Source organism: Macaca fascicularis, chromosome 18 (genome assembly GCF_037993035.2).
Source record: "Macaca fascicularis isolate 582-1 chromosome 18, T2T-MFA8v1.1".
Taxonomy (NCBI): domain Eukaryota; kingdom Metazoa; phylum Chordata; class Mammalia; order Primates; family Cercopithecidae; genus Macaca; species Macaca fascicularis.
Window position 1 is genome coordinate 64,649,388 of NC_088392.1, and position 26,265 is coordinate 64,675,652.

Below are 26,265 nucleotides of genomic sequence, written 5' to 3' on the forward strand. Positions count from 1 at the left end.
CTGAATTATTACCCCAGTCTGCATACTTCTTTGAAAGCCTCTGTGTACGCTTGAGTTGTGTATTCACAGTATAGTGGTACACATAGAGCTACCTTCCAGCTTAAAGACTCTTGGAGTATCCTAAATATTATTTAAAAACACAAAATATTTTCAAAATGTACATTTTTACATTTTGGAATATTTACAAAATATTTACAAGGATGAATATGATAACTTCCATTTCTGATTATATAAATGACTAGATATTCAGAGAAAGTCTTCCAGTATAGGTCTAAAAATTATGCACAAAAACTGTTTAATCTTTTAAAATAATTGGCTGAAGTGTTGGGAAAAAAAGAGTAAGATCTGTATCCTAGATAATAAGAAAGTAAAAATCCTATGTGTTAAAAGGTATTTCAACAAATGGAACAAACAATTTGTTTCATTCTTAATAACAAGAATAACTCACATTTACTGAGTAGTTATCATAGGCCAAGTATTATGCTAGATACTTGATATATATTATTTTGACTAAGTCTCACTTCTACAGTCCCATGACATAGGGACTTGATATTCCCATTGAATAGATGATTTGACTAAGGCAAGGATGAGTAACCTGTGTGAAATGACTCAGCTTGTTATTGGCAGGGCTGGGCATCCCATCCACTAAGTGATCCCAAAGCCTTTGTTCTTTGAACCACTCCACCATGTTGCACGGGAAGAAAGGCTTTGGGGATGATGCCTGTGCTGATTTCTATAAATACCGTCTCTTCTGTCCACTATAGTGTAAGTTACTTTACATCTATAGTAGAGGTCTGTGTTTGCTAACATACCAGGCCTACCAAGTACATGCCTTGTATACCAAAAATTTCCCTCCCACTGTGGAAGCAACTTTTGTGACAGTAGAAAGGATGACCAATTATAAAACTGGACTCAGTAGTAATAATCTGCTTGCTAGCCAAGCTCAAACCCTATGTTAAAATAAGAGGATATTTAAATATATATGTGTGTATATATATATATTTATTAAAAGATGTAGTGGGTGACTATTCAATAACTGAGCATTCATCAGAAATTAATATTTAAGCAACACACAAGCAGGCTTAATTGCATTTGTGACCTGCTTTCTTATATATTGGGGAGGGTGGAGATGAAAATGGAGAACACACAGTAGTTGCATTTTACTGCCAGAGTGGAACTTTACAATCGCACCAGGGGACCTTTTGGTAATGTTTGTAATGCGCTGCTACTGTGATTTAGGAAAGAAAAATGCTACTGCTGGGCTTTATTTTCAGCGGATTTTTTTAAAACATCAATTAATGCAATCAAATGTAGTACAGGGAAATCTAACTTTTTATTTACATTTCTGGGGGCCAGGAGGGTTTGTTTGTTTTTGTTAACTCCAATCATTTGAACTGTACAGTATACGGTTTTCCTGGTATTTTCCAAATCAACTCAGTAAGTGATATGTAACAGTGTATGTGAAACTCTCCACATGAGGAAGAGAAAAACAGCCTTGTAACGGGTACCATTTGTTGGGAAACAAATTATTCTGCCGTGTTTCACACAGTTTGAAAATAATGACTTTTTGGATTTTAAAACAGTTTATTAATAAAATGAATCATATCAGTTTTCTTACCCATAAGAGCAAAATTGAAATATGTTATTTCTTCATGAATTAGTCAGATTTTCTTAATGCCAAGTTTTGAACGAAATCTTGATGAATTTGAAAACAATAACAACAACGAAAAAAACGAATACCACATTTTTGGCCTTAATGAAACCTTAAAAGGGCCCTAAAATAAACCATCAAAATAACCAAAAAGGCCCACGCTGAAAGTATATTTTTCTAATTTTCTCTTTATTGCTGTTCACTGCCTTAACTAAACATACATTATTAGCACAAGTAGATGGATGATCTCCTATCTTCCTGGGCACAGGGACCCAGTAAAGTAAGCATCATACACGATTTAACTAAAAACTTGCTCTGATATTGAAATTTAGTTGTTTTCTTTTCTCTAATCTGGAAGCTAAATCCATATTTGAGCCAGGCTCTTAGTAACTACCCATATCACTTCAAGCAAATTGGTAAAGCTCTTCCTAGGACTTGAGTTACCTGGAGCAAATTGTGTTATTGAGCAGATTAATTGAGAATAGATGTATATAAACCCACACCCACACATTTTGAAAATTGTAAAGGGCTATATAAATACAGTAGTTATTATATTTATAATCATCCTCAATTAGAGATAAGGGGAGGAGAATGTACCATTGTCATAATCTTAGCAACAATAAGAGTCTCCTTTTTATGGGGCCTTCGACAAAAAGGGGGGCATGAGTTTGACTTGTGTAGACACTTCCTTCAACATCTTGTGCTTAAAAGTCAAGTTGGCCTGAACACAAAGTCTGATATTTTGCAGAAGATGAGATCATATTTAGACCTACTCGGGTGAATTAAGGCCATAGTGATTACTTTGATTTGGAATTTCCCTGCTGTTATCAGTTTAAGATAGAATTTCTAATATTTATTTCAAAAGAGAGATGCCCAGATTCTAGGTCCCGTATGTCACTGGTTGCTTTCTTCCCCTTCCTCCTGATGTTCCCTTTGGAGAAGTATATAGCTGAATTGTGAGTATCTGGTAGAGGAAGAAGATTCGGACTGAACTGCGTGAGCCAGGATGCCAGTCTGTCTCTTCATCAATCCCATGCTGCCCTATTGAGAGCAATAGTTATGTCTAATTCTTTGAGAATTATTTTATTTTTAATTCTTTAAAATAGCCCAGGGCAATATTTAATTAAGAAAACTTCTCTTCCCATCCCAGAGAAAAAAAAATTTATTTTGCCTGGGCTTTTTTCTCTAAATATAAGTATCTATGCATGCTGAATTATTGCAATTGGCTGAAAATATGCTAAAATTATTTATTCACTTTATTCTTTTCTGCACATTCAAATAATGCTAATCTCTATTTACCCACTCTTGTTTTAATTTCTGAACTGTCTTTTCTCCTGTATGCTGAGATGAGAACTTTTGTTACTGGTTCAGATCAGGCCCTGCATCTCCTATTTTACACAACAATTACAATTCCACAAAATTATGTAAAAGTATTTGCTTTTCTCCAGATTGTCAAATTTAAAAATCCTCATGCTAATCTTTGTCTTTAAGAAACCAAACATTGCTACTGCTTTTCAGAAGCAAAGAAAGGGCAAGAGGCAGGCCATCCCTATAGGCCACCTTCTGTCCTGGACTTTTATGATTTCTTTACCAAGAATGAAACCAATAAGTGAGCTAAATATGACTTGCTTTCAGAAAGGAAATAAACTTCACAGTCCTTGGCATCAGACTTCTACTTAGATTGTTTAAGACAGCATTGAAATTCTGTGCTTATTGTATCACATATCATGCAAGGCAAAACAGAGCCTTTAAATATATAAAACGTTTAAGGCCATTGACAGATATTTTAGTGAGATTATGTCAGTAGATTTCCTTTTGTGTTAGGAGAGCCATTATCAGCCTTGATGTTGGCACTATATGCAATTTTTAAATTTTTTAAGTGGATCTTGAATGAGCTGGTTCAGGTTTTAGAAAAATTGTCATAAAGATAGGGGATGAAAAATTTATTGTGCCCCAAACATCTTTATAATTTGGCATTATAGACTTAGAAATATTTAATAGGTTTACAGAAGGCAATAGAAGGAATTAGCATCTAAGAAAGAGCCCTCCATAATTATTATGTCTCATTCTTCATTTAACAGATAGACTTATTAATTAATCCATGGTTTTTGTTAGGCCCTTTTTCATAATCTTTAGCTTTGGTTTTTGACATGACAAAAATACTCAAAGACATCTACTTCTTCATCACACTTCATAACTAAGTAGAAATGAGAACGAAATCTTTCTTACCACAAGTCTTTTGTCTTTCCTTCCTCCCTTTCTCCCTCCTTTCGTTAATTCCTCCTTCCCTCCCTCCCTTCCTTCCTCTCGCCCTTCTTTCTTCTTCCCTCCCTTACACCGTCTCTCTTCCCATCACAGAGGATAACAACTCTCTCACTTATGTAGCTCTTGATTGACAGAAAACAGCAGAAGGAACTAGAAATGAGTATGATTCATTGATAAGCCAGTAACATCTTGGCTTCAGCATACAGTGGCTAGATGTGCTAGTGTATCCAGAATGGTGCCCAATAGAGAAAAGTAGGTTAGGAACATACTGAGCTGACCGATTTTCCATAGTAAGTATGGGGTTACATTTCTAGTAAGCCACACAATTTGGGTTATGCATGCAGTCTCAGTTTCTTCCCAAACACTCAATTTAGCACCATATCAGGGAATGATCCAAGTACTTGAAGAAGTACTGTTAGCTATAGGCAGAATAGAGTTAAGAAATCAGTGTTTGTTTCTGAGTAATTATAACTCCATAAGGAGCACTCAAGCCCAGCCTCCGCAGGGTTTCAGGTAATGGTTTAAGCAAATCATTGGGTTATTGTCATTGAGAGTATCAACGTTCAGCCACTCCATCACAGGTTGTATAATCGGGAAGATTTCCTTCAGATTGACAGCTCAGACCCAATGCTTTACTGAGAATTGGGAAGATTTCCTTCAGATTGACAGCTCAGACCCAAGTGCTTTACCTATCCCCTCTAGGAACACCATCTAGGAAGTTAAATTCCCCGTATCTAGAGATAGCTCTATCTTTGTCTCTAGATATGGGAAATTTAACTTCCTATAACCATATTTTCCAACCTTCCAACAGGTGCATCACATTAACTTAGGCTTCCCTTCCCTAAAAAGAGAAGAAAAGCTTTCATGGGGTGAGAGAGACTTTAACGGTAGCTGCTTAAGATATAGGGGGATGAGGTGGATTAGAATAAATTCATGCCTTGATTTGTCAGGGAGCAAAGGCATCGCCAGGTTGGCATGGAAATAGAAATAGCTCCTTGCGCATCAATAAGAGATCTAGAAAACAGTAACTGCTGTTTTGTTTCCTTGACAACTTAAATGTACTCAGGGAGGAAATAACTTCTTTTTTAAGAGAAGGTTGGTGGGACAGTATAATCTTGGATTCAGGAAGCCTGAATTCTGGTGCTGGCCATGACCATAAGGCTTTTCTGTCATGGGTGTGTTGGTTAATATCTATAGTCTCAGGCCATGCATGGCAGCACACACCTGTAGTCCTGGCTACTCAAGAAGGATTGCCTGAGCCGAGGAGCTTGAGGCTGCAGGGAGCTCTGAGCACATATACTGTACTCTAGCCTGGGCAACAGAGCAAGACCCCTTTACTCTAAAAAAAGAAAAAAAAATTGTATATAGCCTCATTTTTCTCATCTTTTAAAAAATTCCATAGTTAGAGCATCTCCAAGCTCCTTCTAAATTTCATCCAGTGCTCCAGTGTTTAGCCAAATGTATCATGTTGACTCTCCCTTTCTTTTTTCCTCCACTCTCCTCGTTGCTTACTTCTCCTCAGTTTTACATGGAAAAAAAAATGTTCTGGGATCTTTGAAAACACTTAAGCCAAAAAATACAGTTTTGTGAGGTATTTATTAGAGTATCTTTTAATTTAAAAAATTGTCTTTTAATTAAAAAAAAAAAAGCCAAATAGTAGCCAGCCAATTCTTGTGTGCCTTCCCAGTCATGTGTCCCGTATCACATTTCAGATTTCTCTAAGCATTGAGAGTGTTATTTGTTTTTGGAGGGATATTAATTGCTTTATAGTAGTTTTAGGCCAGCGTCTATTTTTCTTCAAACATAAAAGCTTTATCCAAAATATAGTCTGGAAGAAGACACTGTACATGGATTCATGTACCATACATTTATTTTTCTTTTAAGTGTGTTGTTGCTGTATTTTCCTTTGCTAATATATTTTGACACCTTATAGTTGTAACCTGCTGTTCTCTTTAATTGCTTATTGTTATTAATTATATAGTGGTAACGTAGTTGGCTGCTTGAGCCACTTGGCTGTAAAGAAATTCATTTATCATTATTGCTGTTGGAGCTACAGAAAATTGCCAGCATTCTATCCAGAGATGAATGTTGTTGAGTTCACATCCAGTAAAATTTTGAACATGGGTCAAATCTGTAAGTGTTTTCTCTCTGCTGCTTCCCTTTGCTTCTGCTAGTCTGTGCTTTGAGTACCTACATTTTCTTTCATCTTTTGTTTCAGTCCTTGATTTGCTGCCCTTTCAGTGAAGTTTATATATTGTTCTCAGCATCCATTCGGTGGCCTGTCCAAAGAATACCTTTTATTTTCTTCTCATATTCCTGACTATAAATTTCCCTTTCTAGAATTTCTGTATAATAAGATTCCTGCCTTTACAACTTTGTTACATGCACATTTCATTTTAAATCATTAAGGCTGATTGGACATTTCTTTAAGCCATGCCTTTCTGTGAAAGGGGTCATCATGCTCTTAAAAAAAATCTGCAAACCCCTTCTCCTCATTCTAAAAATGATCAGCTATATAGCTGTCTGTTGGGATACGCAGGGGCTTGATTCTAGGACCCGCATGTATACCCACATCCCTGCATGCACAAGTCCCACAGTATATGTGGAACCCCTATATGCAGGTTTCACATCCCGTGAGTACTATATTTTCAGTCCACATTTGGTTGAAAAAAATCTGCAGATAAGTGGACCCACGCAGTTCTAACGATGTTGTTCCAGGATCAACTGTATGTAGATTCCTAAATTGGAAAACTGCCAGCATACTGAATGACTGAATGAAAGAATGAATGATGTACACATGCAAACATGTGGGCGTCTGTTTACACACATCCAGCTATTTACTGATATCTGTAGTTTCTTTAAAATCTGGGTTTAATTTAGAATACATGACCCCACAGCTGCATGTGCCACAGAACAGCCAGGCCAGAATGCTCCTCTGCCTTCTGGCAGCATGACATTAAATTCACACTAGTTAAGCCAACTTAAATTGAGCCTCCTTGAACCTTCCTAAATAAAACTAGTGGCCTTAATTACAATCAGGCAATTTAAAGGTTATGGAGCTCTAACTAGTACTGCAGTATATCACTTTAATAATGCACAGGCAAATTTCTCTAAGGGGTGGCATCGTTTGATTAGAAGAATTCAAGTTTCACAGCACATTTCCAATAAACTGTTTTTAGAAATCTTATTGCGTTTATTGTGCCATTACCTTTTTTTTTTTTTTTTAATTCTTCAAGGCCAAGTTTCTAAGGTCACACCAATAGAACAATAAAAATGTGACTCATTTGCAAATAGCATGCAGTATTGTGATTTTTGCATTGCTGCTTAATGGTTTTCCTACCATTGCCACAAAGTGAAATGGAGCAGGATCGAGCCCGTTGGAAATCAGAGAGATTTTGCCCCCCTTAACACCCCCATGTGCCATTGCAGATATGACTTGTGCTTTTGTGGTGAACTCTGATTCTATTAATAAACAGAATCAGAAGGAGAGAAGATGTCACCTCTGTAATAAGTAATCAATAATGCAGTTTCTTAGAAAGGTAATTAGCTTTGAAAACACTAGACTTAGTTTCTCATCTAAATCTGTGAGCACTTAAAACCCATGGTTGTCAAGGTCCGTAACATTTGCAGAAGCTGTTGAACCTCACTCAGTTTCTTGTGTTTGTTTGATTTGTTTTGTTGTTTAAAACATCATCAGCAGTAGCAAGCCGTGCTTTCTAGCAAGGATAAACAGCTTTTCAATGTTTGGAGACTTTCTCCTTCAGATAACTAGTGGCTTTATGCCAAGAAGAAGAAGATAAAAAAAAAAAAAAAAAAAAAAAAAAAGGCAGAAATAAAGAAAGAAAAGGTCCTGACCCTTGCCATAAACTCAGCACAGCAACAGGAAAACATGCCTGATGAGTGCCGTGTCCAGCACATGGCTCGTGTTGCGGGCCCCCCTCGCTGTGTGGAATTAATATTGACTCTTGCACTGTCTCGGTTCTCAAAGATGTTTTCCCAATAGATTAAACTTTAAAGCAGGTTACATTTAGTTTATGCTGCATGAACTATCCTCTTTCGATCTTACCAATTTGTGGGGGTTTTGTACCGTACTCAAAGGTAAATATACCTGTATTTCCACTACTGCCGGAAGTCCCAGATGTAAGGGCATTAATAGAAGGTATTTGATATCAAACAAGAGACATTTTAAACAAAGAGTATAATAAGTACACACATCTGATTTAACCAATTAGTTAAAAGAATGGAGCTTTGTAACATGAGAATCCAGACAATTAACAAAAATTGTTTATGGATCATGGATGTGTGGTATAGAACCTTCTCTGTGACTTGGGACAAATAAAAGGCAATTATCCCTTCTTTGATATGGCACTTTTTGGTATTTCAGATACAAGATACATCATAATATTTTTCTTCTGGAAATAAGGGATCAGTTTTGACTCATCAGTTTCTTGCCAGGGATAAGTTGGCAAATTAGACAGCTACTTTGCTAATGCTTTATTTCCCAGAATATTTTCATCTTATTTTGGGAAAAATGAAGCTGAGCACTGTAAGGTAGATTTTGCTGGTCCACTGTGTTATATGCACAGAGCTTAATGCACAAGGGAATGGAGCAAAATTTTGAAACTCAACTGACAAACAATAGATACTGTTTTACCATCATTCTTGGCATTTTATTCTGATGAAATTAAGTCTAGGATTTGCTAAGTAGTTATTTCCCATGAATTCAATAAATATTTATTGAGTTCCAGCTATGAGCCGTGCATGTACTATTCTAGGTACTTCGTGTGCATCAATGAGCAAAACAGACAAATACCCTTGCCCTCCTGGAACTTGCACTGTAGCAAGAATAGGTGAAAACCCCAGACTTAGTTCTCAGCACTCTCACGGCATTGAGATGGTCTGGGTTGCCACCCACCACTCGTTGTAGGCAAGGCAAAAACTGAAACGCATTGCTGAATTGGAAACACTGCTGTCTTCAATCATTCCATTCATCTAGTCTGTTATGTAAATGGAAACAAATGTTTTATACTTGTATTTGCGTGCTCACAAACTTTCTTTCAAGTCAGATAACAGAACAGCACTAAAGATTAGGTGGCAAAAATTTTTTGAAAGAAAAAAATGTACTCTCCTATATTCAAGTGGGTATGAATGAGGGGGAAAATTGACTGTTCAAGTAAACTGGATCCTTTTCAGTGGAACACTGTGGCATATACTGAAGTCAGAGCTTTACACAACATCCGAGTTGTTTAAAAGCAACTCTAATATCTAATCAAACCTGGAGGACATACTTCAGACTTAGTTGGTCTCAGTCCTCACTCCCGTCCTTATCCCTGCCCTTGCCTTTTCCAGAATATTTGCTAAGAAACATCCACTACTTTCTTCTTTTCTTGGTTAACAATTTTTTTCTTGGGATTGGGAGAGGAGAAATCAAAGTGAGTTTATCAGTGCCCTTCCAAAACTGGTGTTTGCTGTTTGTTTGTTTGTTTTAATTTAAAAAAAAAAAATTGAGGGCAAAGTTTTGCCTTTAAAGCTATCTGTAGGCACCATGTTTTCTCTGAGACTTCAGCTGTGGGGTCCATGTTTAGATTCAGAATGTGAAGAAGAAAAGAAAGAACTAGAGGAGCTAATGTACTGGCCAGGTTTGAAAGGCATTGTAGTCTGTGCGCTTATCCCCATGCCCTACTTGTGCCAAAATACCACTGCTGAGTCCCCACAGTTGAAGGAAAGCTACCTTTTTGGTGGGCTGTTTGTTTTACTGTTTATTGTTTGAACAACATTCCAATGTTTTCTCCTACATGAGAATATTCTAATAAGTACTTCACACAACCTATAATAATAGCCAAGGAATTGGACGATATTGCATCTCAGAGCATCTGAACTCCCACTGCCTGCCTCTCTTCTCCCTACCCACCTGGACCTCCTGCTAGTTTCCAAGCTGCTGGTGTTTATGGGGCTCTAGGCAGCCCCTGGGCTCTTTAAAATCTGCTGGGTACCATGCAGCCTACCCCAGTTGAATCATTTCCTGCTCCAGCCCTGCTGATAATGAGAAGTTCAAGGCAGGAAATAACAGTGGCTATATCAGTGGCTTTGCTTATAAAGTCCAAAAGCATTGTAACCTTTAGACCACTGGCTAAAAACGGCCAGTAACTGAGTTAAGGTAAGCTTGCACCTATAGATTTCCTGGAAGTGAGATTCTGACTGAGGCACACAGGAGGTGTATCCTGCGGCTCTTCTTGACATACCTAAGGGTTAGGCACTTTGTGCACGCAGGGTCCAGGAACCTGGAGCTCATTTCCTCATGCCCCAGTGTCCTTTTCCTCTTATTGTAAGAGTCTCATGCCTGTGTCTCCTGTTCCTCTCTCATGTGGCATAGAAACACTGACAGTGCCAGACACTCCCATATTGCCAGTGACAAAACTCCTAGAAGGTGCTAGCATCGGTCTTCAGGCATTCATTTTCATGGCAACCTGTTCAAAAAAAAAATAAGGGCAGAACTTTTTAACTGGTATGAGAAAAAACGTTCACACAATATTCAATACTCTGAAATTCTGCCTTACTTTGGGGGCTTAATGACTAATCTACTGGCAGACTTTGAAGCCTAAGTCAGTCTCTATTGCCAAATTAGCACCTCAGTGTGTTTATGTTACAGTCGTGAAATATGTGCTGTATATAATACAACAAATTATCGTGGCCGAGTGCTATGGCCCTAGAAAGAATGTGATGGCTGTGTGCATGGCAAATTACACTGCAGTCTGCCTATTTTTCTACTCCTGGTTTCTAGGGCGAGCCAACGTAGCCGAGGGGTGAGTTTTGTCACGTATGGCTTTTCTTTGTTACTCCTCGGACCCCTAGCTTATAAATGTGTGCTTGGAAATTAACTCAGGGAAGAGGAGAAGCAAAGTAAAGAATCGGGGGTTGGGAATTGGGTTAGGGCATAGTTTTCTTGGATTTAAAAATATATGTGAGGATATAGTGGTAACACACATTCGAACTGGATAAGTTACAACTGTAGGGCATTTGATTCCTCTGTTTGGATTCTGAGGGCAGAGTTTACTCCCACCCAGATCAGAGCTTTTAAGTATGGCCCTGGCCACATGATGATATAGCAGGAGGGGTTTATATCTGTGGACTTTAGCCTATAGATTTATGCAGTGGAAGAGGCTGGAGGACCCTTCTGGCCAGTCTCGAGGGTAAAAGGGAGAAGGAGTTCTACTTATAAACTGTTACAAATTGGCCCTCAGTAATGGCTGTAGTGTTGATCAGACGATATAAGGGGTCCCCCAGTGATTCCTGGGATAACAGCTGTATGTAAGTCAGCCACTGAACATTTGCTTGTAGCCACTCTAGATTTTTGTTTTTATTGAAGGAAAAGGAGTATAAACATGGGACACACAGTCTGGAGGCTGCTTAAAGGGTTTCTCTTTTTTAAAGCTTATATTGAAATGTCAGTGTCTTGTGTTAAACTAACAATTGCCACCTTGGAGCTCACAATTCAAACCTGTGCTTGAGCATCCAATTGGTAACTAATATTTCTTCTGTTATAAAACAGGCTAATAAATAGTTACGTAGGTCCAAGTTGTATAAATTGGAGGCATAGAAGTTGTCAATCGTCTTTGAACTGGCTTTAGACAAGCAGATGGTTTTCTTAGAGCACAAAATTTTGTAAGTGATTATCACGTTTCCTACTAAGTCGGGGAGGTTGTAGTCCAATTATGTATGCAGACGCTTTCCTTTGAAACATTTAATATTGGAGTAAATATTTACATTAGCATCAGTCTCTTTTATGTAGACTTGATTCCTGTTTACATTTATGTTCACAGTTAAATGAAGATTAACAAATAGAAATAATTATTTTAGCTGAAATTTCTGTACATGTGAAATGATTTCTCAATTATGCTTAGAGTAGCTTTGGTCATGCCTTCCAGTGGGTGACCAAGACAGGAAGTTGCTGGCTTCCAGCATGTTCTCAATGGTAAAGGCCCCACTCTGACATTGGACCCCCATTGCTAGGCACATACACCTCCCTCAGTATCCAACAGAGAGGGGCAATTCCGTGTGTTCTGGAAAGATACAGGCTCGTACAGAAAGCTCCATGTTTGCTCATATAGCTAAATTGCATTCTGATACTTCTTTCTCCCTTTCCTCTTGCTAACTTTTGTTTTTGCACATATTGGGCTAGAAAACTTTTAAGTTTAATTGGGCAAAACTGGAGTTTTTCTATACTTCATAATATTACTCATTTCCTATCTAACTTTTTAGCTAGCGAAATTTCAGTGTTGTAATCAATCTTCATTAATAGGGTATAGAAAGGGTAGGTTTTTTCCTCTGTCTTTTAATTTCAAAGTAACCTACAAGGCAAATTGTGCTCATTGTAGAAAATCTGGAGAATATAGATAAGCAAAAAGGAGAAGAAAAATCTAGAAGTTTCATTCGAAGATCCCATCTATAATTCTTAATTAAAAAATAGGGCTGTACTAGCCTATTATATCCTTAATGGAATATTGTAATGGTTATTAAATCAATTGACTCTGAATCTCTTTTTAATAAATGAGTCAGACTGTATTATCCAATTACTGTCAGCTGCTACCTTTCCAGAGAGCAGAAATGGTTATTTTGATTGAATATTTTAAGCTTTTTGGCACCTTTAGGAAGAGGAGGGGGAAAGGCACAATTCAGGTTATGCTTTGTGGGCAGAATCCTGAGTAGAGGTGCTGATAGTATCACATCAAGAACACTGGCTTTAAAATAAAACAGCAGTTACATTTACTGTTCTTTACCACCTTATACCAGATGGGGGAAGAAAGCAGAGAAGCTCAGTTTTGAAAAGAAATGGGGTTTAACTCAGCCAGATCTCCCCCAATTCTAAGGGTTTTCAGAAATTATTTGAAAAGTCAGACATAGCTCTCAGCCATACAAAGGTAATTATGGAATTAGAAGAGAAGAGTTAAGGACTCTGAATAAGGATAAACTTTTGGAATTCTTATTATAAATAAGGTTTGTTTTCTGTTACTACCTGTGCTGCCCTCAATTAAAAAAAAATACAAAATGAATTATATTAACAAGTTGTTAGAATGTTTTGTGTTACTATCTCTCTTTCTCATTATACATTTGAACTTGAGGTAATACACAAGTGTGAAGATGGTGGGAGTAGGGAAATGAACAAAGGTGAGAGAAAAGGGGAGGACTCTCAACGTCTACCTAAGAGCGTATTGGCTTTTGCTCATCTTATAATGTGCTGTGTAACAATTCATATGTATTTTCTCTCCTGTGGAAATAACTAGGAGATCAGTTTATTGGGAAAGACCTCACGGTGTAACTTAAAAATAAAAGGCAGGTAGAACTTCCAACTTTTTTTTTTTAACATTACAATGGACTTTTAAGCTGTAAAAAGAGTTCTGAAAATGCTAGATGTGATTGTTACTGTTGCTGTCACTTAGTGCTTTCACAAATAAAAGACAGAGTATGTAGAAAATAAGTATACACTAATAAGGCATAAATACCTTTATGCCTGCGTATCACCTTTTTGTGAATTCACTTGACCGAATTTGGGTTATTTAACATTTTGGGATGCAACTTCTCTTTCCTTTGGGTAAGAAATACATAAAAATGAATGAGTACATTTTCCTTGCACTTATGTACATATGTCTTATTTATTTTCCCTTCTCTTATTTTTCCAAACAAAGTACTCATAGTCAAGAAAGATAATATTATATTACAGAGCATCCTAATGTGCATAATTCACTTTATGCTCATGTGACAGTCAATCGTTATCCCCAGGAAAACCTGCCAGATCTGTTATGTTACATCACACCTATTGCAAGTTATAAAATTCTGGAACAAGTGTATATCAGCTTATATCCATAGGCCATCTCTTGGTTCTTGTGCAAAACCCACATAATTTTAAAAGATGAAAACCCTTAGTAACCTTCTTACTATTCAAAATAAAGGTATGTAGCATTAAGGAAATAGAGAACTTTTAATGTTAGCAAGTATTTCTGAAGATTAACTTGCCAATCCAATTTCTTACAATAAATAGTGTTTTTTATATTTCTTAATGTCTAAAATCTGGAAATTTTTTGGTGACTTCGAGATTTAAAAAAAAGAAAGAAAGAAACAGATGAAAAAACCCTTGATCTTATATAATCCCTAAAGCTTTTTGTATAACCCCTTGTCATGTCAGTATGCACAATTAAACTCCCTCTTACATAATTATAATCAAGGAATTTACTGTGCCACCCAGATACAGAGTAGGTTTTTATCTCTTGTGAAATGTAGACAGTACTGGGTGGCTTAATTAGTGCTTTGCTTCTCTTTTTACAAATTCCAATCCTCTGCTTCTAAAGACTCATACTTGTATGCGAAGAAAGATTAGGAATACAAATAGAGTGATTTTACTCCTAGTTAGCTAATAATAACTCACTTTGTAATTGGGACTTGGTATTGCCAGTAATATCAGCTGGTGAAGGACTTACACATGCATATTGTCTTTGAATGAAAGCAAATAACTGCAGTGTAGACTTGTTACCCTTATAATGTGACGATGTCTTTCATTCCCTAGACCTAGAATATCTTAGTAGCGTTTTTTAATCATTGCTAACAGGAGAATATAAAAGTATAATGTGATAACAAGCCAGGTTAAAGTGCAGCCTCTACTGTTTAATAAGTAGTCTTGGAAGTAGTGGATGTGTGCCCCACCATATCTATTAAGATATGGTCCCTGAGGCCAGAGTGCCCAGGTTTGAATCTAGACTGCCTGCATGCAAGTTCTGGCTCTTCCAATTATGAGTCCTTGTGACTCAGAGCAAAGTTACTTAAACTCTCTGTGCCTCATTTTTCTCATCTGTGAAATGAGACTAATAGTAGTGTTTCTCATAGGGTTTAAGGGCAATTAAATGAATTCGTGTCTCTGAGCAGTTCTGAAACACAGCAAACACTAAGTCAGTGTGAGCTAGGCTGCTAGCTCTAGTGCCCCTAGTTTTTTATATCTTACAATTGCACACTGAAATAAGTTAAGGTAATCCTTACATTTTAAATCCTTAAATTTTAAATTTTAACTTTAAATGTTTAAAATCCATAAATGTTTAAAAGAACAGTGTCTATGTGTAACAAAACTCTCCACTTTATATAGCAATGTTACGACATCAAAATATTTTTCTGCTTTCTTGTTCTTAAGATATCCAAGAAAAATTCAGGGCTAGTCAAGTGAGCCTGGAGGTCACAAAAGTGCTTTAGAGAAACAGAGGCAGAGTCTGGTTCTGGGGGTAAAATTGAAACTGTCTTACAGAGGTAAGGGAGAGATGAACTAGGAAGACTATGGGAGACTAGAGGTGCGAAGCAGAGAAAAGGGCATTTGTAAGAGACTGCCCTATTGATAATACTTCAAAATTGCCAGAAATTCTTGGAAATAGAAAAAGATAGTTTGATCAACTGAATACCACTGAAGACCTATGGTTAGAAATAGACACTTCCAGGACCTTCTAGATAAGTCAGAGGAGAATCACTGAGGAAGAAGCTGTCCACACTCTTTTATTTTAGGACTTTGGAAATACAGAGCCCAGAATATCATGGTAATTAGAGAAAAGGAAATGCCTCATTATTGACATACCAATTATATTTTAAAAGTTTAATAAAATGCATTAGCCCTAAGATAAAATCTGACTTCTGATTATCTTTGGATTTTAAATTCCAGAACTGTTTTAAATTGATACAAACTCATGAATAATGTGAAATAACAAGAAACCATATATGCTGCTACATATGTATATTAGGTGATGGAAATAGTTTAATGTATGCAATTAAAGATAACTCTCTAGTGTATTAAAGATATGACAGGTTTTCACCATTTCTGTTCCTGTGTTTTCCTTGACAGATGAAGGACTGAACCATGAATGCAAACTCTGCAGCCAGACCTTTGACTCTCCTGCCAAACTCCAGTGCCACCTGATAGAGCACAGCTTCGAAGGGATGGGAGGCACCTTCAAGTGTCCAGTCTGCTTTACAGGTGGGAAGATTATTTCAGGAAGACACAGGAGAGGCTGATGGCCACATCATGTCTTTCCTACCAAAGCGTTACTTCCCACTGCTATGGCCTTTTACAGACATGACTTCAGTTCACTTTGGGGGGAAGATGTTTGATTTCTGCTTTATTAGCATTATTGATTGCAGCCTACTTAAAGGCTCACATGAGCAGGAAGGTTAACTGTCAGGATGAACAAATGGCATTTCAAGTTCTCTCAGAAGTTTGCACTTTTCCATTTGGAAAACTACATACATGTTGTGTTCACTTTTTTTTTTTCTCTCGATGTTAAAGGTTACCAAGGGTAAGGCTCCCTGCACAGAGCTGCTTTTTAATCACAAGATGTTCAGCTAAAAGTGCAGCCTTGTTGTCAGCACATGTCTGCTACTTAAACATGGAGAATTTCATAACATTCTCCACCAGAAATAAAAAGATACTGTTAAAACTCACCCCAAATTCTCTGACATAGAAAACAGATTAGATGAGGCATTTATTGCCTATGAAATTGGATTTTTAGAGTAGAAGTTGATCTCCATTTACACTTTTAAGAAGAAACTTTTTAACAAATATGATAGCATTACAGTTTTTAGCAGGAAAAAAAAAAAAGTAAATCTGAAACTTTCATTTGAAGCCCTTGGGGGTTGAAATATGATCACACACATTTCTGGTATTCCCCTAACAATGACAAAGTTATTTTAGAAAATCCTCTGTGATTATTTTGCATGTGTTTTAGACTCAGTGGTTAAGCCCCTCAAGCTATGTTGCCTTTTTATTTGTTGGAGGAGGGGGAATATATCCTTCTCTCAAAATTGACTTCTTTGTTTGCAGAGCAAAATTCCAAGCATTGATTATTTACCTTCACTGAACTCAGCCTATAGATTTCTGTTCTGTGATAAAATAAAAGGAGAGGGGCCATGTTCATTGCACAGTTAGCACAATTACTACCTGGTACGTTGATGACTCTGCCTTCAACAGTTGCCTGTTTGACTCCTTCATTCAATAATTCCATCAGCCACTCTTGATCCTTCTTTTGGAACTCTTTTTATTCTTCCAGGTTTATACTTAAAAATATATACTGCTATGGTTTACCATCAGTAGTATATATCTTAAGATACAATGAGTCAAGAGTCTGGATTCTTTATAAAAGCTTGTAAGTCTTCATAAAGGAGGACTGGGTCATAGGTCACCTCACAACTAAGACCCCTAATAAAATAGGTCTTTCATGTTGTAGCCAGAAGCCTCATAAAATGTATTGAGTTATATGCAGATTAGCTGCAAATCTGTGTAAAAACCTCACTTCTTCTTGTTGATATGGATAAAGAGACAAAAATGCAGTAATTGTACACAGTCTGCATTTTCTCTGCAGACAGACCTGAATTGTTTTAGTGTATCTTGAAGTAATTTAGAAATAACAATTTTTTTAAAACCCTTCCAATATAAAGTGTGTTAGGTGGGAAAGGAAATCTGAGCAGTTTTTTTAAGGTAATGAGAAATGTGATTAAAATGTATGACTCACAAGAACAATATTCTAATATTTTAGGTTGGCTGGCAATTAGAATAATTTTAATGATTAGAGTGGAGTCAAAGTCAAATGCCAACATCTTTAATAAATCCTTTCCCTGCCTATACAGATTAATATTGTAGATGCAAACTTTTTTAGGTCACAGTGCACCAGGCATCCATCAGAAGTCAGTTCTGCCAACCCAAACACTGCCTCTGGCATATACAATTTAATTATTAATAGTATGTCTCCTAGGTAAACTGTTACACAGTCTTAGGGCCTTGTTTTGTAGTCATTAAAATTGAACATGTTTATATTATTGAAACCCTTGCATTCAGTGTGTAGGCTGAGTTGATCTTAAAGTATCCAAAGAGAATTTACCTGCCATTCTGTTTCACATTTATAGACAGTGCCCCAGAGTAGCTGTGGGATATGATTTTTAGCATTAACACATTTAAATAGAGAACTGTTTGCTAGCTATAACTTTAGGCAAACACAATAAACAGGGTTTTGGCATCTATGATTTCTTAACCTGTGGGTTGCTGAGAAATAGGAGTCATTTCTGTTGAGACAGAGCTATGCATTTGACAGTTTTCGGCTTTATTTTTTAAAGATTTATAGGGAGCAGGGCCTCCATAAACCTTTACTTTGGAGCTATTTGGGTTGAATTAGGTGCTCTGTAGAGTGCATCTTAACAAAAGCCAGAGACCCAACCATGAGCGAATGTGACTCAGCTCTCCCCAGGTCTCCAGCAGTAAGTCACACCTGGGAGGCGTGCGGTCCAGCCTGCTGTGTTCACGCGGAGTCATCGACTGAGGGCATTTCGGAAACAAAATAACCCAAGTTCACTGTTCTTTTATCATTTCAGTATTTGTTCAAGCAAACAAGTTGCAGCAGCATATTTTCTCTGCCCATGGACAAGAAGACAAGATCTATGACTGTACACAATGTCCACAGAAGTTTTTCTTCCAAACAGAGCTGCAGGTAATGTCCTCGTGAAGAGGACTGGGATTGAACTCAGTTGCTATTCTTATAGGAAACAGGGGCATTTTAAATCTGGATTCACAGTCTCACTCACCCTGGGCCACCATGATGCTTTCTGTGTATTGGGGCAAAGGGAAAATTAGAGCCTGGATTAATAGACACCAAAGTAATTTTGCCTCTGGCTGCTGTCAATCATAAAAAGAACTAGAACAGACCTATAATTGGACCTTCTGACCCAGTGTGATAGACTTAGGGGTCAGGTTTATTGGACTGTGGGATCATTCACCTCGCTTGTCATGACTCATTCTCCCAAATCCTGTTTTATTCATGTTCTGTTCCCACTGGGCTCCAAGCTGGGTGGATGTCCAGGTTATTGTTGTCCTGAGGGGCTTAAAATTGGAAGGGAAAGAGGAAGAAAAGAAAGAAATCTACTCTTGTCCAGTATGTATATCTTCCATTTAATGGAATAGAATAAATATTACTTAACCAAAGCTTTATAGTTGAAAATTTTGCACCCAAAGACATTGAATCTAGCCTTGAGTGGTCCACTTGATTAATGTGTGACTAATCTTGGTCTGTAAGTCCTCTGAACCTCAGATATGCAGAAATAAACATCACGCTTACAGGCTGTTATACAGTGAAAATGAAATGATGGGTACGGATATAAGATATAAACATAGGAAGATTTGGTTATTCTTATTATTCTTAGCTATAGACTGGTAGTTTTAAAAAAAATGAGTCAGAGACCTAGATTCTATTCCAGAAATATCACTTATTATAAAAGAAAAATAACTTATTTTTAATATTACTTCACCTTGAAAATGGGTATAATGTCTTGTCCTTATTTTTCTGATGAAATTATCTGAAAGTAACATGCTTTTTGTTCGATCTTGTTGGTTCCCATAGAGGAGAATAGAGTCGAACTGAAAATTATTCTGTTATTATGAGTATTACTATTAACAACACAGGTATTTAGCCTAAAATGAGGGTTGCAGTTAATTTTCACGTTGAATCCCTGAACCAAATAAAGAGCTGATCTGGTTGACCTGGGAGAGGCAAGACTGAGGGACTTGGAGCCCACCCATTCCTCAGTCTTCCATCCCACAGTGGGTCCTGGGGCAACTTTGTGCTTCCTTGGGCTGTGATGAAACGAGATTTATGTGAGTTATGTGTCAAAATAAGGAATGTGCAGTTTATCTTCTCAGTTATCATTCTAAAAGTGAACAAATAATAAGTTAAGGAGATGAAATACAAAATATAAGGAAGAATGGGTGAGCCCATTTAGTTGACATAATGTGTCAGTAGATCCAAATTAAAGTTACTGTCTTACCTTGTATCACTTCTAAAAATGCTATTCTGTCACATCTGTTCCTAAATTGAATATAGAAGATAGGCCAAGTTAGACTATTGTTTAAAAATACATCTTATTAAAATAATCTAAATTTCTGTTTGAAAAAATACTACATTTTTATTGCATAAGTATGAAAGCATAAGTCATTTTGGTTTTGTGAATCTATAAAGGATTTGGCCAAAATACTTAGTAATACTGTGAATTAGTATGTAAACTGTGAGGCAGAATTAAGTAATCATTTAAAATCAAAGCTGTAGAGGTTCTGTAGAGACTGATTCCTATCTAGTGTTCTTGAAAACAAAAATGTTTGCAACAAACTTCCACTTTTGTACTATATGAGTAGATTCTCACCTGGCGGTACCTTCAATGTCTTTCGTTAAAAGAATTCAACACTATGGTAGCAGTGGCCTCTGCCCCATTGTAGAGCAGACAAAATGAAGCAATTAATCACATCCTTCAAGATTCCAGGTTTCCTTTATGATGATGTATTTTCGGGTTTTATTCTATGTGGAACATATAGTAGTCACTCTTTTCTACAATTAGCATAGACCAGTCACAAACTCCTTGATCTCAGGATGCCTTTACATTCTTAGAAATTATTGAGGACCACAGGGGCTTTGGTTTTTGTGAGTTACTATCATTTTCCATATTAAAAATCAAAATGGAGAAATCTATTAAATACAGGAATACAAGCACACATTCTATTAGCTGTCAGAGAGATGATGTCATCACATGTTAGGCAGCCTCTAGAAAACTTCACTGTACCCTCTTGAGATAATGAGAGTGTAAGGGGCAAATAACGTCTAATATTATTGTGAAAATAGTTTGACCTTACAGACCTCTCGAAAGTGTTTAGGAGACCACAGAAGTCCCTGGACCACCCTTTGAGAACCACTGGCATAGAAATTTTAGTGCAGAACACACAATTCTTTTTGAGTATTTGTGACCTTTTTAGTCAAACATCTGCCAAAACATTTCTGACTCCCTCATTCAAATTGTGATCTGGGCCAAACAGAGACTTACTCTGTAATCCAAAACTGTGAGCCTTATATTTCCAATCCCACAACTCGAAATTATATATATTTGCTCTTGATGCAAATACTCAGGTTTAATATGTGAATCATTCCCTAGATAAGAACAGTATTTATGGTGAGTATGTGATAATGATTATGAATCTGAGATGAGATATTGACTACACAGTCAATATTTCACAAAGCTATAATTCATAGTTATCGGAATCTCTATGTGGGTCTATTTTCTGAAATCCTCAATAATACCAGTGGCTGTAGTTTCAACACATTAAGAAAAATGGATCAGAGTAAACTTGACTTTCTAGTTTTGAAAGTGTTTTTATTTTTATATTTTAACTTTTGGCATTCATGATCCTGTGCGTTTGCTTTCATTACCCAAATTGCATTTATACCAGTGCTTAGAGGATGGAATTAATGTAATTTTGAAATATTGATTTATTGTATTTGCTGTATAGAAAATGGGATGGTAAGTGTAAAAAACCATGAAACATTTTGTTATTTTCCTAGGACAAGTGAAAAAATTTTTCTAAAATTCAGGTGACAATAGAAAATAGGATCTATAACCAAAATAACAAGAGAGTAGAAAAATGAAGCCATTTTATCAGCCTACTGTAGTTCATGCCTTGGTGTGCAAAGTAAATGCAAACTTTAAACCACTTGAACTCATCTACTTTTTTATGCCACCAAAGTTAAGAAATAAGAAGGACTTTTCACAAGAGACTATAAAACTAAATGTCTAAGAACTGCAATCCTATTAGAGATTTTAAAGCATACAATTTATTTGGCTTTTCTATCAAGGTGAGAATAATAGGTTAAGTTTAGGCTAAGCATTCTGGAATTGACCATCAGCATCACTATGGATATCTTTTAAATGTACATAAATGATTTCATGACCATAATACATAATTTACATTTCTTTCACTTTATACCCAGTTGAAAATATGAAGAATTTTTTGTGAATAGAGCTTTGTTAGGTATAAAATTCATATATATGTGTATATATACACACATATATATGAGGGAATGTTAGTGAAAATTACTTGCCACCATATATATACACACACACACACACATATATATGTATATGGGGATGTATAAGTATGTGTACTTGTGTGTATATATACTATGTGTGGACATATACTATGTATGTACACATATATATAGTGGTGTGTTTCCTTCATTTGCACTGCCTACAAAGCCAGTCTGAATGTAGATAATTCGTTATACACTGTTCATCTTCAGGAGATCAAGCACTCAGGCACCATCCTTTGAATGTCACAAACCACAAGTCCTTTTAGATTTAGGCCAGATGAAGCCCTTATTTCTATGAAACATTTAATCTGAGTCACAATTTTTGCCAGTGTAGAAGTTATGTTCATCACACAACCCATAAACCTTGCTGTCCAAGTGTTCTGCATTCCAGTCCAGATATATGTCTGGACTGGAATTTTATATAATGTATATAATATAAAATTATATTATTATACATATATACACACATAAAAATATAATATAATTTGTAGCAAGATATAACCTTTCTCTTTTGGTAGAGTTTCCCTCCATTTTTGCAAGAAATTCTAATACACTTCAAAGGCCACCTAGCATGCTGCCAGGAGAGGAGATGTGCTTTGGAATAAGAGTCCATTATTTCAACTCAATGAACATTTTATTATTTTTTAAGTGAATGAATGTGTTCAATGTTTCACATGTTTTCCTAATAGACCTCAAAATTTTTCAGCAGAACCTAAGGAAGCTGCTTTGAGAGAGGATGGTATGGTCCAAGAATAATATCCTACAATGCATATTTGTATCCAAAGTGGTTTATGCAGGTGTGAGCAAGTGGTGTTTGTAAAAATCCTGTTGAATAGGCCACATTCTTTCAGTACACTAATTGCTGTTTAATTGGTGCCTCCAGAAAAGCTACTATTGGATGGCAATGATCAAATCATCCTCTCTCCCGACGTGTCCACATAGAAAATTCTGTCAGGCCTCTTGTTATAAATTTAATGAAGATTGAGGGAATTCCTGCAGTATGGGTGGAAGAAATTGGTCTAGTTGAACTTTAGGCTCTGAAATTCTAGTATTTCAATTCCTTTTGAATCAAAGATTATCTTAATACCCAGCCCTTCCCTTCATTAAGTCATGAGTGCAATGTTTCCTACATTCAAAGTACAGTAGTAATTTGACATTTGAGGGATACACCGAGACTTTCAGAAATCTCTAAGGTTTAAATGTGTAATTGTCACTATAACTGTTTGATTTTCTTCTCAATCACTTTTCCACCAAATCACCTGATTCTGATGCATATTTTCACACCACAGTTTAACTGGTGCTTGAGTTTTATGGTCGTATTACTGAAGGAAAAATGAATTCCTACATATGGGATGGAACGTATAAGACAACAATACAGCATTGAATTGTCCCCATTGAGTGGCTTGCTGGGTCACTTGCTAACTTAGCTACTGATCCTAAATTAGCTTTTCAGTGAGTATAACACAAAATCTGCCTCAAATAATTAAATAATGCGTGATGAGGCATTTAGGAGTCCTTGTTAATAGTCAGAATTACAAAGGCTATATTACATACTGCTATAGTCCCCATGCCATTGTTAAGAAAATATACTTATTAAAAATACTTATAGGCCAGGCGCAGTGGCTCATGCCTGTAATCCCAACACTTCGAGAGGCTGAGGCAGGTGGATCACTTGAACCCAAGAGATTGAGACCAGCTTGGACAACATGATGAAAGCCTCGTATCTACCAAAAAAAAAAAAAATTACCCAAGTTGAGGTGCCTGTGGTCCCAGGTACTCAGGAGGCTGAGGTGGGAGGATCACCTGAGCCTGGGGAGGTTGAGGCTGCAGTGAGCCATGATCGCACCACTGCACTCCAGCCTGAGTGACAGAGAGAGAAAGAGAGAGAGAAACCTTGTCTCAAGAAAAATATATATATACACACACACATATACACGCACACACACATATATATTATATATACATATATATACATATGTAATATATATACATATATATACATATGTAATATATATAATTCCATCTTTTTAAATTCACCATGATGCCAGACACTTTATGGCATACTTAAAATAATTAGGCATATATTTACAATCTACTAGGAAAGAGAAGATAGGCAAAGAAATAGCTACTATATGAGGTAATATGTAATCAATTGTTATAAATCTTCCAAGAAAACATGTTTCTTCTCCAGCTGGGAGAATCGGGTGGGAGGCACCCCTGCTGGTTTGGATGGATGGTTATGGAATTCGGAGAACATAATAGACACTCACTGAACGTTGGCTCTGTGACCTTCTTGCTGCTTTCCTAGTCCTGACCTAAGTGAACAAAATCCAGATTCATCATTATTTGAAAATAAAATCTCTATCTGAGACATACCAGAACTTTCCTGAGTTCTCTGTTCTAGCTTACTGGAATAATTTGGCAGTGAGGCATACCTCATTGCAAAATTTCATGTTAATCAGTTTCCAGGTAAAAATTCTTATTTTTAAACATTTATCCTTTTCAAGTGGTTAGGAGTCTTGGGCTTTTTTTTGATTTTTAACCTCTAACTACAAAACGAAACATGTATACTTGCTTTCAGAAATGTATTCCAAGCTAATATACTCCCCTGCCTTTCATCCAGTTACGGAGGTGTGGCTAAGACAAATGGTTTTACTTTACCCCTCCACGAAAGACAAGGTAGAAGAATCGGAGTGTAGTTTGGAAAAAAGTTTGTTTTAGCTTATTTTTTCGTATTTTCCTCCAAGCGAGGCTGAAATCCTCTTATGTAAACAAGAGGAATGAAAGGGTGTGTATTCACAGCACATCGAGAGGAAGTAACCCTCATCCCCGTTTTCTCACTTTTTTTTGTTTTTCAAGGGCTTACTTTTTATTTCCTACAGAGCTTAAATTTTTATTTATTTATTTATTTATTTATTATGTTTTATTTATTTTTTTTTGAGACAAAGTCTTGCTCGGTTGCCCAGGCTGGAGTGCAATGGTGCCATCTTCGCTCACTGCAACCTCTGCCTCCTGGGTTCAAGCAATTCTCCTGCCTTAGCCTCCCAAGTAACTGGGATTACAGGTTCACACTGCCACACCCAGCTAATTTTTTGTGTGTGTATTTTAGTAGAGATGGGGTTTCACTGTGTTGCCCAGGCTGGTCTCAAACTCCTGAGCTCAGGCAATCTACCCTCCTTGGCCTCCCAGAATGCTAGGAGTACAGGCGTGAGCCACCACACCAGGCCAAAATTTCTTTTATCATCCCCACACAAACTATAAAACTCAAAACCCTGTTCTGCCTTGTTATCATGTGTTGTTCTGCTGGGACCCCTGGGTTGGAAATATTTGCTCATCACCCTGTCTAGATCTGGCAGATCCGGGTCCTATACTGATCAGTTTGGAGGAAAGTCAGTGTGGGGGATTGTAATTCCCACCCCTTCCTGGAGGGTCTGGGCCTCATTCCTTTGCTCTTTACATCCTTAGATCCACTGTGCCCCTGTGTATCTCTTATTCTTGGGGCTGAAATCGCAGCCCTTAAGCACATCACAAAGACATCAAAATGCACAGGAGTATAAATTGTGTCAGATGAGCACGTGGCTCTGGAACTGGTCCATTTTGTACATCACCTCATTTCTTTGCTTTGTGGGCCTGCAGGGCTTTGGAAGTAAATTGGTGCTACAGCAACTTCCACTTAATTTGCTCAGTGGTTAAATTGATCTATCTCTTTTATTTGATCGGATCTCCAGGAACCGAATCATTTGCATTGATTTATTGATTGGTGCTATGTTTTCACCATTAGTTTTGATCACTTTCAGCTGTTAATATTGGATAATTCAATCAGGATTGATTGGCCTTACCATTGAAGGCAGAAAGTTAATCACGTAGGACACGAACAGGACATGGCTAAGCTAACCTCAGTTTGTTGTTCTCCTCTCTCTCCCTTCCAACCCCCCCCCCCCCCATCATCTATGCAGTAGCAAAAAGATAAGAGTTTTTGTTAAGCAAAGGAGGGAGGTTGTAGTTGTATAGCATTCATAATGCATCTAAAGGTAAGATAGTTTTATTTGGCTTTTTAATAAAATTACATCTAGAAATTAAGCAAGCATACAGAAAGATAAGCATGATTATCACAATGAACTCATTTGGACTAAATGAGTAAATGCATTTTCAATTACCCATTTTGTACCAATAAATGCCTAATCTGTGTGTGCATGCTTGGAGGCACAACCTGGGCTCACCTTTTTCTAAATTTGGCCCTTCCTGCTTCACCATGTGTCCTGGTAGTCAAATTTTCAAGAATCAAGTGGTTAATATGACTGAAGTAAGGGCAACAGAGGTAATTGCAATAAGCTAAAACCACTTTATTTGCATTTGAATTGTTTCTACAGCACCCCAGCTCAGTTTTTAAAAATTCTCCATCCATTAATTTCTTGATGTTCATATTGATGGCTG

At 36.9% G+C, this 26,265-nt stretch overlaps 1 protein-coding gene across 11 annotated transcripts in view; it reads left to right on the plus strand.

Annotated features, from left to right (window-relative positions):
• Positions 1-26,265, plus strand: part of ZNF521 (zinc finger protein 521) — a 292,675-nt gene that overhangs the window by 247,051 nt on the left and 19,359 nt on the right. For all 11 annotated transcript variants that reach the window (XM_015440076.4, XM_074022698.1, XM_074022700.1 and 8 more), the window contains 2 exons: positions 15,786-15,917; positions 18,302-18,417. In XM_015440076.4, coding sequence (XP_015295562.1) covers positions 15,786-15,917; positions 18,302-18,417 — 248 coding nt within the window. The remainder of the gene's footprint in view (positions 1-15,785; positions 15,918-18,301; positions 18,418-26,265) is intronic.